This window comes from Dreissena polymorpha, chromosome 6, assembly GCF_020536995.1.
Source record: "Dreissena polymorpha isolate Duluth1 chromosome 6, UMN_Dpol_1.0, whole genome shotgun sequence".
Classification (NCBI taxonomy): domain Eukaryota; kingdom Metazoa; phylum Mollusca; class Bivalvia; order Myida; family Dreissenidae; genus Dreissena; species Dreissena polymorpha.
Genome location: NC_068360.1, coordinates 49,613,057 through 49,627,960, shown reverse-complemented (window position 1 = coordinate 49,627,960; position 14,904 = coordinate 49,613,057). Strand labels below are relative to the sequence as shown.

Sequence of the window (14,904 nt, the reverse complement as noted above, 5' to 3'; positions counted from 1 at the left end):
GTAGTAGTATATCAAACTGGTTCCCTTCCTACCAGGCATGGAGGACTCCAAGGTATGTAGTAGTATATCAAACTGGTACCCTTCCTATCTGGCATGGAGGACTCCAAGGTATGTAGTAGTATATCAAACTGGTTCCCTTCCTACCAGGCATGGAGGACTCCAAGGTATGTAGTAGTATATCAAACTGGTTCCCTTCCTACCAGGCATGGAGGACTCCAAGCTATGTAGTAGTATAGCAAACTGGTTCCCTTCATACCAGGCATGGAGGACTCCAAGGTATGTAGTAGTATATCAAACTGGTTCCCTTCCTACCAGGCAATGAGGACTCCAAGGTATGTAGTAGTATATCAAACTGGTTCCCTTCCTATCTGGCATGGAAGACTCCAAGGTATGTAGTAGTATATCAAACTGGTACCCTTCCTACCAGGCATGGAGGACTCCAAGGTATGGAGTAGTATATCAAACTGGTACCCTTCCTACCAGGCATGGAGGACTCCAAGGTATGTAGTAGTATATCAAACTGGTTCCCTTCCTATCTGGCATGGAGGACTCCAAGGTATGTAGTAGTATATCAAACTGGTACCCTTCCTACCAGGCATGGAGGACTCCAAGGTATGGAGTAGTATATCAAACTGATACCCTTCCTACCAGGCATGGAGGACTCCAAGGTATGTAGTAGTATATCAAACTGGTACCCTTCCTACCAGGCATGGGGGACTCCAAGGTATGTATTAGTATATCAAACTGGTTCCCTTCCTACCAGGCATGGAGGACTCCAAGGTATGTATTAGTATATCAAACTGGTACCCTTCCTACCAGGCATGGAGGACTCCAAGGTATGTAGTAGTATATCAAACTGGTACCCTTCCTATCTGGCATGGAGGACTCCAAGGTATGTATAAGTATATCAAACTGGTACCATTCCTACCAGGCATGGAGGACTCCAAGGTATGTAGTAGTATATCAAACTGGTACCAATCCTACGAGGCATGGAGGAATCCAAGGTATGTAGGAGTATATCAAACTGGTACCCTTCCTACCAGGCATGGAGGACTCCAAGGTATGTAGTAGTATATCAAACTGGTACCCTTCCTACCAGGCATGGAGGACTCCAAGGTATGTAGTAGTATATCAAACTGGTACCCTTCCTACCAGGCATGGAGGACTCCAAGGTATGTAGTAGTATATCAAACTGGTACCCTTCCTACCAGGCATGGAGGACTCCAAGGTATGTATTAGTATATCAAACTGGTTCCCTTCCTACCAGGCATGGAGGACTCCAAGGTATGTAGTAGTATATCAAACTGGTACCATTCCTACCAGGCATGGAGGACTCCAAGGTATGTAGGAGTATATCAAACTGGTTCCCTTCCTACCAGGCATGGAGGACTCCAAGGTATGGAGTAGTATATCAAACTGGTACTCTTCCTACCAGGCATGGAGGACTCCAAGGTATGTAGTAGTATATCAAACTGGTACCCTTCCTACCAGGCATGGAGGACTCCAAGGTATGTAGTAGTATATCAAACTGGTACCCTTCCTACCAGGCATGGAGGACTCCAGGGTATGTAGTAGTATATCAAACTGGTACCCTTCCTATCTGGCATGGAGGACTCCAAGGTATGTAGTAGTTTGTAGTTGAGCCTCGCTCTGCGATAACAGGGCTTAATGCATGCGCAAAAACTGTTGTCCCAGATAAGCCTGTGCAGTCAGCAAAGGCTAATCAAGGACAATACTTCCCACCTAAACTTTTTGCTTCACAGAGACTTTCTTTACATGAAAAATACTTAAAAGTGGAAAAGTCCTTGATTAGCCTGTGCGGATTGCACAGGTATGACACTTTACGCACATTCGTTAACCCTTTTCCATGCGGAAACCGAATTTTAAAGGCCTTTGCAAACAGTTTGGATCCAGATGGTCTCATCAGGATCCAAACTGTTTGCTATTCTGAAAGTATTCTTTGAAAAAAAATCGAAGAAAATGCTAATTTTAGAAATTCAGCAGACAACATTTTAGCAGACGACAAATTTCCCTGCATGCAAAGGGTTAAGACCTATTTTCCTAGAGCCTGGCTCATTGCTATTGAAATCAGTTCCCCTTTTTCTCACAGTTGTTTTAAATGCACAAGCCATAAGCCTAGTTAGACTCGATGTTCCAGGTCTGACCTATTATCACACGTGTTTATAGTTTTCATTCACTTGACTCATGTTTTACAGTTGAACACTAGTCTTCCCACTAGTTTCATTTACTGTCACATAAATCAAACTTCTCTTTTCCCAAAACTTGACTCATTTTCTCTCTGTGTACACATTTTCATATAAATCACCCAACTGTAACTATTTTTCCCACAAAGCCTATTCAGTTTCTCTTCATGCAAAATCATTTTTAGCTCATCTATTTTTTGAAAAAAAATTATGAGCTATTGTCATCACCTTGGCGTCGGCGTCGGCGTTGGCGTTGGCGTTGGCGTTGGCGTTGGCGTCGGCGTCCGGTTAAGTTTTGCGTTTAGGTCCACTTTTCTCAGAAAGTATCAATGCTATTGCATTCAAACTTGGTACACTTACTTACTATCATGAGGGGACTGGGCAGGCAAAGTGAGATAACTCTGGCGTGCATTTTGACAGAATTATGTGCCCTTTTTATACTTAAAAAATTGAAAATTTTGGTTAAGTTTTGCGTTTAGTTCCACTTTTCTCAGTAAGTATCAATGCTATTGCATTCAAACTTGGTACACTTACTTACTATCATGAGGGGACTGGGCAGGCAAAGTTAGATAACTCTGGCATGCATTTTGACAGAATTATGTGCCCTTTTTATACTTAGAAAATTGACAATTTTGGTTAAGTTTTGTGTTTAGGTCCATTTTATTCCTTAATCATCAAAGCTATTGCTTTCATACTTGCAACACTTACTAACTATCATAAGGGGACTGTGCAGGCAAAGTAATGTAACTCTGACTGGCATTTTGACAGAATTATGTGCCCTTTTTATACTTAGAAAATTGAAAATTTTATTAAGTTTTGTGTTTAGGTCCACTTTATTCCTACAGTATCAAAGCTATTGCTTTCATACTTGCAAGATTTATGAACTATCATAAGGGGACGGTGCAGGCAAAGTTATGTAACTCTGACTGGCATTTGGACGGAATTATGGGCCCTTTATACTTAGAAAATTGAAAATTTGGTTAAGATTTATGTTTTGGTCCACTTTACCCCTAAAGTATCATAGATATTGCTTTCATACTTGGAACACTCACAAACTATCATAAGGGTACAGTAAAAGGACAAGTTGCATAACTCTGGTTGTCATTGTTACGGAATTATGGCCCTTTTTTGACTTAGTAACTTTTAATATATGGTTAAATTTTGTGTTTCGATCCACTCGAAGTATCAAGGCTATTGCTTTCAAACTTCAAATACTTACATGCTATCATGAGGTTACTGTACCTGGCAACTTGAATTTTACTTTGACCTTTGAATGACCTTGACTCTCAAGGTCAAATTTTTAAATTTTGCAAAAATTGCCATAACTTGTTTATTTATTAACCAGGTTTTCCGAAGGAAAAAACTGGTTATTAGATTGGCGAATGCGGGCGGGCTGGCGGGCTGGCGGAATAAGCTTGTCCGGGCCATAACTATGTCGTTCATTGTCAGATTTTAAAATCATTTGGCACATTTGTTCACCATCATTGGACGGTGTGTCGCGCGAAATAATTACGTCGATATCTCCAAGGTCAAGGTCACACTTTGAGTTCAAAGGTCAAAAATGGCCATAAATGAGCTTGTCCGAGCCATAACTATGTCGTTCATCGTCAGATTTTAAAATCATTTGGCACATTTGTTCACCATCATTGGACGGTGTGTCGCGCGAAATAATTACGTCGATATCTCCAAGGTCAAGGTCACACTTTGAGTTCAAAGGTCAAAAATGGCCATAAATGAGCTTGTCCTGGCCATAACTATGTCATTCATTGTGAGATTTTAAAATCATTTGGCACATTTGTTCACCATCATGGGACGGTGTGTCCCACGAAAGAATCACGTCAATATCTCCAATGTCAAGGTCGCCACGACTAAAAATAGATTTAAAAAAAAAAAAAACTTACAAAGGGGGTTAATTTTTTTTGGTCATTTCAAAAGTTCAGTTTGAGTTTTCTCCCTTTATCAGATTTTTTTTTCACAATGAAAACCTGGTTTTGTGACAATTTTGTCCCTTGTGATTAGATTTGATTGATACTTTGATGAAATTACTCTTACCTGACATACCACAATAGACTTCACCCAAACCATCCCCCGTGCCCTCCCCCCCCCCCCCCCTCCTCCCCCCTCCCCCCCCCTAATTTTTTTATTTTTTCTTTTTTTTCTTTTAAGATCATCTCACAAATGACCACCACACCCTCACACTATACCCCCACCCCACCCCCCCCCCCCCAATTTTTTTTTTGATTTTTTTTTTTTTGATTTTTTTTTAAGATCATCTCACAAATTATCACCACACCCTCACACTATACCCCCCCCCCCCCCCATTTTTTTTTTAAAACGGTTATGTTTGAAATACCGTCCAACCATCGCACCCAAACCCCCCCCCCCTCCCCCCCCCCCCCCCCCCGTTTTTTTTTTTTTTTTTTTTTTTTGTTTTGTTCGCTTTTTTGGAAGATAATGTAATAAATGTCCACAACCCCACACTATACACCCCTCTTCACTCCACTCCTCCCTCCTTTGGTGATTGAAAATGAGAGTCCCTTCACCTTTAAAAAGAAAATAGATGAGCGGTCTGCACCCGCAAGGCGGTGCTCTTGTTACACAATGTTTTTCCACCAATCCAACTAATTTTTTAATTAACCATCTCTTTCTTGCAAATAACTCATTTTCACACAAATCCAACTGACTTTCACAAAAGTAAAACCAGACTCTTTTTCCCCCAAATGGCTAAAAAAACACCTGATCTGACACATTTTCTCCTGATATAACTCATTTTCCCATAATGTGACTCATTTTCCCATCATACAACTCATTTTTCCCATGATGCAACTCATTTTCCCATGATGCAACTCATTGTCCCATGATGCAACTCATTTTTCCATTATGCCACTCATTTACCCATGATGCAACTCATTTGCCCATGATGCAACTCATTTGCCCATGATGCAACTCATTTCCCCATGATGCAACTCATTTTCCCATGATGCAATTCATTTTCCCTCACCTCACAGCGTGAGATACCCAGGACAGTGGAGGAGGCTGCCACGTATCTACAGAACTGCTGTGAACTCCACATCAAGTCACACAAGGAGATGACTTCACTCGCAAAGACAGGTACAGATCTTTAGTTTAAAACTATTTATTGTCCTCTACCAGTGAAACCGGAGGGGACTTATGGTTTGCGCTCTGTGTTTCCATGAGTCTGTCTGTCAGTCAATCAGTCAGTCTGGCAACAAATATATAAAAAAAATCTGACAATGGTGGAGTTTCACCGGTAGGGGACCATATTGCTTGACAATAGTCTTGTTTAAGCTCAATTACATCTAAAGACTTAGGCTTATTGAAACACGCTCAAGTCCCTTTCCTGGGTAGAACCTGGGTATGAGGTCGACGTGGCGTTGTGGATATGTTGTCCGTCTATTGACTGGGAGCCTTGTTCTGAGAAAACTGGGCTTAATGCATGTGCTTAAAGTGGCGTCCCAGGTAATGAATAGCCTGTGTAGTATGCACAGGCTAATAAGGGACAATTCTTGATCTCTATATGAGTTTTTTTGCTAAGGAGAGACTATCTTTAGACAACAAATACAAGTGGAAAGTGTCGTCCCTGATTTGCATGTGCAGGCTGCGCAGGCTTATCTGGGACAATATTTTACTAATATGCACGAAGCTCTGTTTTTCCAGACTGAGGCTGATTTATATCTTTACAGCCTACCAGTCTTTCATTCGAGCCTACGCCACGTACCCCCACGAACTGAAGTCCATCTTTCACCTCCGGCACCTACACCTGGGCCACGTGGCAAAAACGTTCGGACTGCGCGCTGCTCCCACTGACATGTCCAACATACCTGGAGTCAACCGCACCACGATGTCCAACAAGAGAAAACATGACAAAGGAAGTGGAGATGGGTATGTTAGCATAATTTTTTTTACCACATACATGTTGTGACCATGTGATGATCTTGTTTTTAATTAAAAAAAAATCTTTACGGTGTTTTAACCGACTGATTACCATTATAAACTTAACTTTGTTGTTGAAGATGTATTAGTAAGTTCATATCTTTGACAGTTTTATTGTCACTCATAGGACCTTTATCTCTTGCTGATAGGTCAACATCACACTAACAGTTCTATGGTCTAATTCTTCATTATATTGCTTGTTTAAATCGGAACGTAATCATTCATAGGCAATTTTAAAATAACTTGCCAAATATTGTTCACAATCTGGAGGTATTGTTTCATATGCCAGGCCTTAATCCCCAGATCCTAAGTCACTTGTAAAGGTCAACACTTAAACATGGACATTGTTCCTCTTGTAAAGATTGTAATATCATCATTCATTAGACATTTTTTAAATAACTTCTTACAAATGATCATCACTAGGTAACAAAGAGATTCCTGCAAGGCCTGTTTCCAAGGCTACAAGGCCAACCTCATATACGTTTTTACAAAGGTCAATGCTCAAAATATTATCAGAAAGATTCATTTCACTGTCAGTTTGTTATGATTTTTCTTATTAATATATATGATGTAAACATTTGCTGTTTTATTTATAGATTTCAGAAATGTTTATTGTTTGTATCATTAAGGCATTATTTTAAACGTTGAAACATTTTTTGTTAAAATATTAAAACATTTAAGATAACAATTTTGGAACAGAAATATAATTTTTGGTATTTAATTCTTGCGATGTTTGACCTTGTACAGACCAGACTGTAACCCTTTGCATGCTGGGAAATTTGTCGTCTGCTAAAATGTTGTCTGCTGAATTTCTAAAATTAGCATTCTCTTCATTTGTTTTTCAAAGAATACTATCAGAATAGCAAACAGTTTGGATCCTGATGTGATGCCACGTTCTGTGGCGTCTCATCTGGATCCAAACTGTTTGCAAAGGCCTCCAAAAATTTGGTTCCAGCGCTGAAAGGGTTAAGAAGAAGAAGAGAACAGACATGTCAGAATTTCAGGGACCTCTCATTTACAAGAAGAAGGCTACCAAGGGCACAAAATTGAAACACAAAAAACACTTCAAAAAGAATAAACAATGAGACAAAAAAGAGATGAGTTTGTGGTATTTACATATTTACAAAGCGTCACATACAAAGGCCAATTCTTTACCCTTTTCCACTCAGAAGCAAAGTGAAAATGGCTATGTGTAAACAGCATAAAACCAGAAACAGCCTGTGAGTTTCGCAGTCTGTTCAGGTTTTATGCTGTTTGCTGCCCATCAGTATCAAAGGGCTGGAAATGAAGCCTTTAAAACTTGAATCTAGGAAGAAAGGTCTTTATTTAAATTAAACTTTCTAAAGAACTACAAATGCGTCAAAATACGTATCTAAGTAGAAAGGGTTAAATACGTGATTGAAAATTAATTATTAATGAAAATCTTGGTGAGTGTATTTTTGTTAAAGAATGTGAATATTTTCAACAGTTTTTATTATGGCTTTGTTGATATTCAGCATGTCGTTTCATTGACTTTGGCATTATCTATGAAATACATGTTCTTATTATGATATGAAAATAAAGCTTATCATGAATTGTAAAGTGAGATCTTGAAGTTTGTGTAGTTTGAAAGTTATATTTAAGTTATGGTATAGTCAATGTCATAAATGTCATCAATATTCATTAAATAATAGTTTTTGATAATAAGGATCAAATAACTGACATGTAACAGTTTTTACTTTGAGACCTAACGTAGGGAAAACGTTTTGGTTCAAAGGATACTCCTGAAAAATGTGTCAAGAATACTTAGCAAACTCCTGATCATGTGCATGTCCTTTTTCAGTGACATTGTTAATGAATTCATTACCTTTCATACCAAATAATAATTTTAATGCCAAGAAAATAAGATGCACGCTGTTGTAGTCTATATTTTATGCAATAATTGTTAAAAAAATAATTATTAAAAAACTGGCCAACCCTAAAATAAAATACACTATCATACAAATATATTACGAAAGTTTCACAAAAACTGTTTCAAGTAAAGAAGCCCAACGTTGCCCCCCAAAAAAATCTGAATTTCTATATTGGATTGTGAAATTTGGTTGTTTCATGTTGTTTAATGATTTGTTTGTACGCAAATTCCCAGTTTAACTGTATTACATAGATTGTTTATCAAAATTTTGAAGTATTAATAAAAAAATATATATTTAGTTGTATAATGTAAGTCAGAGGATTATGCCAGTAAACTGTGTAACTATAAGGCAAATCATTCAAGCATGCAGGCATTCACATTCAAATTGTTTATTGTGACATTAGCTAACTTTTATAAAAAAAAATATTGTGTTTGATTGTTTTTACTGCACAGAATAATATTGTTAAAGTTTTAACCATAAAAAATATATATTTAAATCTGTTAATAATTGCGGTGCACATGAATTTCCGAAAGGGCGGGATGTAAAAAGCGGAAAGGAATATCTCTTTGAAAATCTGTGGCTCCACGGTATATTCAAGTCAGTCGATAGGTCAGTAGGTTGATTGTCTCAGTGCACCTGTAATGTTATTAAGATTGTAGAGCAAAATTTTCTCTATTTGAATCTTGTAATTTGTCTTCACCATAAAGTTTACAAAGTAACAATCTTCAGTGGTCCAATTGTTCGAAAGTCATTCGCCCTTGCACTTTTCTATTAAAGAGCGTAGCTGCCTCATTAAATGATATAAGTTTATAAAGAAAACTACCCCATTTCTCTAGCAATTAAATGGAACCATTAAAAATGTCATCATTTTAACCCTTATACAACCAGAAGCAAAGTGAAAATGGCTCTGGGCAAACAGCATAAAACCAGAACAGCCTGCGAGGTAGCCTGTTCAGGTTTTATGCTGTTTGCTGCTCATCAGTATCTAAGGGTTGGAAATGAAACCTTTAAAACATGAATACAGTAAGTAAGGTCTTGAATTATATTTAATTTTCTAAGGGACTACAAATGCGTAAAAATATGTCTATGTATTTTATATATAGAGACATATAATATATCTAAGTGGTAAAGGTTTAACTTTCATTTGAAATAAAAATGCTTATAAGTTTTTACCTTATACAACATGTGTTTTGTCCTGTTAGCTATGTTGTTAGAAGACCTGGAATATAAATACCAAAAACTGGTTTGATTAAATTTAATAAACAAAATCAAACAGTTTATTTGAATTTATTAAACTTTTGTTTGCAATAAATTTACAATATTCTCAAAGATATTGCAAGACATGTACATGTACTACAAAATGATAACCAACCAATGCAATGTCATCTAAATCAGAGGAAAAAATCGCCTCTCACCATGAATATAAGCACACAGAAAAAATACAAATGAATTACATAACAATTAAATCAATAAAAAACTTTGCAAATAAAGCTCTTAAACACAACAAAAACACATGTACATTGAATGCCTTTCAGGCTTGCCTTCCACAAAAAAACTTTCAAAAAGTCCTGTATTAAAATAGTTGATAATGGAATTTTATTTTTGTAATCAATGCTGCAAGATTTAACAATAAATTACACTTGTTTTTCTTCTATTAAAATATCAAAATTATTTAGAGTCTGAAACTGTAGGACTCCTGTCTGTAAAAATGCATAAACATTTGTTGTTAGTTTGACGCATGTGTATGTATATGTATTTATGATTGATTTATTGTTTTTGACGATGAGCTGTATATGCTTAAGTCGCAAATAAACTATCTGTTCTGTTCTGTAATTTTATGTAAAACAGTTTTCTATAATCCAAGTATTCATTGCAAGGTACAAGAATTCAAGATTTGAAACTCTTTACTAATTTTTTAGTCTGCACTTATTGATGATCATTTTGATATTTTAATAGAAGAAAAAAAGTGTAATTCATCATTAAATCTTGAAGCATTTATCACATGATCGAATCAAAATTGTCATGGTTATTTATGAAGAGCAAACAAAATTAACACATGAAAAAGCCAAGATTTTGTATGTATCATAATTAAAATACACAAATCCTACAAAGTATTATTATTTATGTTCAAATAATTGAACAACATAGGTGATAAGGGAACCTTGAAAAACTCTGTCCTTATTAATATAATGTGCATTATAACACGTGTTTAGTATTTTCCAACATCCAAAGTATGATCATACACTGAAAATTACAACAATACATTACCATGACTGCCTTATGAAAATATATTGTCAATTGTTAAGCAGATTTAGAATTGTTGTCAATGTATTTTGACTAAGCGACCAAAATGTGAGCTTTATTAGAGACTTTGGTAGGCCACCATTATTTGCTTTTGTGTATAACTTGACCAAAAAGTACTAAAATTTAACTTAATAGGTAAATGGATCTCATGGCATTGAACCCCTACTTTAACCTCCATTTATTGCCTTAGTTTATTATCATGCTATATATATTGAAAATATATCTATATATTTGACACTTAAAAGATGGATGGTTCTAATAAATTACAGAAAACTGCTGTTCACAGGGACAATAACTTTGTGCATTGCATTTTCAGATTTATTGCACTTTGTTTATTTTCAAAGTAGATAATGGTTCAGACTGTAAAACAACAATACTATTGTCAAGCAATATAAAACCCCTACCGGCTCCACCATTGTCAGAAATTCCACCATTTTCAGATTTTTTAAATATTTGTTGCCATAGCAACCATAATTTTTGACGTAGGAACAAAATGAAATGACGTGCATAATGTCCATATTGCCATCTATCCATGTTTCAAGTTTTATGAAAAAATATGAAGAACTTTTTAAGTTATCGCAGGATCCAGAAAAAACACCATTTACAGCAGTATTTCTAGTCTATTTGTTGTCATAGCAACCAGAAGTTTTGACGTAGGAACAAAATGAAATGACGTGCATCATGTCCATATGCCATCTATCTATGTTTCAAGTTTCATGAAAAAATATGAAGAACTTTAAAAGTTATCGCAGGATCCAGAAAAAAACAACATTTTCAGCAGTATTTCTAGTCTATTTGTTGCCATAGCAACCAGAATTTTTGACGTAGGAACAAAATGAAATTACGTACAAAATCTCCATATTGCCATCTATCCATGTTTCAAGTTTCATGAAAAATATATGAAGAACTTTGAAAGTTATCGCAGGATCCAGAAAAGTGTGACAGACTGACGGACACACAGAGCGAAAACCATAAGTCCCCTCCGGTGAAACCGGTAGGGGACTTATAAAAGCTTAAAACATACCAATAAATAAATTTCATTAATACTTCATTTTTGTCCAGACCGTAATTCTAAGGTGGGTTGTGTGACATAATTGCCTATAACGTTAATATCGTGGAAAAAAAACATACTGTTAAGTTGGATTTAGTATATGAACCATGTTCACAAAGTGCAGAAGCAAAATACTATGTACGTACATCTGACTTATAAGTTTTAATAATTATACATAATAGTCTTTTAATAAATCCATATACCATAACAGAATTGGGTCGTGTTTTAAAAAGCTACTTGAACAATTCTGAGACTTATTTTAAAATGCAAATATTGTCATCATTTGCTGAATCATTGAAATAGATAATTGCTTTATTGATTTTCACTGAACGTCATTATTTAAAGAAGCAAAATTTGAATGTTATGCGTAAGTCTAATCATTGTGTAAGCTGCATAGTAAACCAGGGCGCTGGTAATAAAATAAATGTTTCAGATCAGAAATGTCAAACCAATAGCAAATTTTATATCCAATAAGTGAATTTTTGAAACTGATTAAAATTAATATTAATTGACTGCACAGGCTAATCTGGGACAACACTTTAAGCACATGCATTAAACCCCTTTTTCACAGAGCACAGCCCAAATATAAAAAATCGTCTTCAAAAACAGACCCAAATAGGCTTTGAGAAAAAGGTGGGCTGGGCACATCGACTTTCTGCGTCTGGTTTTAGCAAATCTCATCACAGAACTCTAATATAACATTGTCATTGAGTGATATTTCAGATCATTATTTCTTTACAAAAAGGTAAAACAATCCATACCTAAGCAGTATTTACTAGTTTAAAGAACTTTCAATGTAAAAAGAAATAAACAAAAAATTAAAAAACTTTTCTTTGGTTTTCAACAAGGATTTTTTTTTAGTCCGGTCTAATAACTATGTTTCTTCTGTCAATCTTTACAACCATACAGTCGTGTTTTATATTCTCTTAAATGTAATTTTTAGAGGCAAATATAAGAATAGATAGAAAATTCACAACAACAACTAGGTCTCTTTGGGACCTTTTGAATGTGTTGATCATGACAGTTTGAGGTAATTCATAGAGAACTAACCAATACAAAAACTGAACTGAATATATGATAGACTGTGTTTCAAATTGAACATAACAATACTGGAAACAATATCAGTTTTATTGATACAAGTATGAAAACACATAAACTATGTTACTGTATCAGGTGGAAAATGCCAGGTGGTAAGGTTGCTTATGTGAAGCAAAACATCTCAAATAATAATTAGGTAAATAATTCAATAAATAAACACTGTCTCTAAAATATCTACATAAAAATAAACTGGAAATATACAAGAATAAATTTATAACAAACATATAATAATCTACAAATAGGTGAATTGAAGTAATGCTGTCTTTATAGGGTTCTAATATATCGGCAGCGGATGTGCTTACGTATTTATAATGAACTTATCCAGCGGGATTAAATCGGGATCATCGCTCAAAATAAAATATAAATATCTTAGTGTTTCCGCCATGAAAAATGGTGTGATCCATGAAAATTTGAGGTAATTCACAGAGAACTAACCAATACAAAAACTGAACTGGATATAAAATAGTCTGTGTTTCAAATTGTACAAAACATTTCTCGAAACAATATTATCAGTTTTATTGATACAAGTATGAAAACACATAAACTGTGTTACTGTATCAGGTGGAAAATGCCAGGTGGTAAGGTTGCTTACGTTAAGCAAAACATCTCAAATAATAATTAGGTAAATAATTCAATAAATAAACACTGTCTCCAAAATATCTACATAAAAATAAACTGGAAATATGCAAGCATACATTGATAACAAACATATAATAATCTACAAATGAGTGAATTGAAGTAATACTTTCTATATTGGGTTCTTATATATCGGCAGCGGATGTGCTTCGGTGTTAATAACGAACTTATCCAACGGGATTAAATCGGGATCATCGCTAAAAATCAAATATAAATACTTAAGTGTTTCCGCCATGAAAAAACTCTCTAATTTGTCTCTATAGCTGGGACTGCCAGCGTTTTTAACATTGTTTATCGAGGAATAGCCAAAGCCTGGCACTCGGGTGTACTTCTTGAATGCCTGGAAAATCTTCCAGCCCCATTCCCGATACTTCTCATCCTGGGTGAGGCGATACAGGTAGAATATGCTCTCCACAGTCTCGGGCCGCAGGAGGTTGTGGGCATCAGCACTCTGGAAAGGTGATACAAAAATAAGGAATAAATTAAGAATGGCGCTTGGAAAATTGGGTTTACTGCATGTGCGTTTAGTGTCGGTCCACACAGGCTTTTCAGGGACAACACTCTCAGAAAGTTTCTGGATTTTTGCTATGATAAGACTTCCTTTAAACAAACAAGAGCACCGCATAACGGGTGCCAACGCTCGGCTGGGAAAGCTTATCAGATTTTTTTTTTTTTAGAGGTCACAGCAACCTTGACCTTTGACCTAGTGACCCAAAACTGGGTGTGGCGTGTAGAACTCATCAAGGTGCATCATATGAAGTTTCAAAGTTGTTGGTGGAAGCACTTTGATTTTCGAGCCAATGTTAAGGTTTTAGCACGACGCCTACGGCGGACGGCTGACGGCAGACGACGAGCTGGCTATGAAAATACCTCGGGTTTTCTCCGAAAACAGCCGAGCTAAAAATACCATAAACCCGGAAAGTGTTGTCCATCAAGGGGTAATCTGGGACGAATCTTTAGGCACAAGCATTAAGCCCCGATTTCCCAGAGCGAGTCTTGATTGTTTTTTATTGCATGATTCGAACAAAAAACTAGAACATAATCACAAATATAGCTAATACCACTGCATAACTTGGTCAGCTGTGTTAAAGGGTAAATTACTCAAGAATGTTTTGATAACTGAGGATGAAAGAAAATTCCTGCACGATTCACAATTTATATTGGCAAATTGTATATTTTTATTTTATAGCTTTTGAATATGGAAGTTGTTTGCTTCACAAACTTATAACAATAAATGTCTTTTTATCATAAAAGAGATTGAAGCATTGTGGTCTCAATGTATTTGACTTTAAGTACAGGGGTATACATAACAACAAAACAATAATTCTGGCGGTAACGTACCCTTCCACACAAAGGCCCAAAAGTGTTGTTATATGAACATTTTTAAACAACAAACCAGCCATCATGATTCCAATAACTCCCTCTCAAACGTGGTTTGCAAGGGTATGAACACAGCAAGTTGTTCATACATGTAAAGCATATTTTTCTTAATCATTGTGACAAATTATGGGAATTCCAGTGTTTTTGTTGTTTTTTTGCATGAAAAAATGCGATCTCGTGGTTAAAATATTTTTCTTGATAATTTACCAATCAGCCAAGACTTACGTCCGGAAACATATTTGAATCATAATCTTAACAAGGGCTGTTTGTAAAACATGCATGCCCCCCATATGGGCTGTCTATTGTAGTGGCAGCCATTGTGTGAATACGATTTTTGTCACTGTGACCTTGACCTTTGACCTAGTGACCTGAAAATCAATAGGGG

At 36.0% G+C, this 14,904-nt stretch overlaps 2 protein-coding genes across 2 annotated transcripts in view; one reads left to right on the top strand and one right to left on the bottom strand.

Moving 5' to 3' along the window:
• Positions 1 to 8,772, top strand: part of LOC127833450 (probable ATP-dependent RNA helicase DDX31) — a 36,918-nt gene extending 28,146 nt beyond the window's left edge. The window contains exons 14-16 of the mRNA XM_052358721.1: positions 5,213 to 5,315; positions 5,909 to 6,107; positions 7,114 to 8,772. Of these exons, the coding sequence (XP_052214681.1) occupies positions 5,213 to 5,315; positions 5,909 to 6,107; positions 7,114 to 7,243 (432 nt within the window). The 3' untranslated portion in view covers positions 7,244 to 8,772. The remainder of the gene's footprint in view (positions 1 to 5,212; positions 5,316 to 5,908; positions 6,108 to 7,113) is intronic.
• A 549-nt stretch (positions 8,773 to 9,321) lies between these two features.
• LOC127833452 (endoplasmic reticulum mannosyl-oligosaccharide 1,2-alpha-mannosidase-like) overlaps positions 9,322 to 14,904 on the bottom strand; it is a 58,350-nt gene continuing 52,767 nt past the window's right edge. The window contains exon 12 of the mRNA XM_052358722.1: positions 9,322 to 13,590. Coding sequence (XP_052214682.1) covers positions 13,252 to 13,590 — 339 coding nt within the window. The 3' untranslated portion in view covers positions 9,322 to 13,251. The remainder of the gene's footprint in view (positions 13,591 to 14,904) is intronic.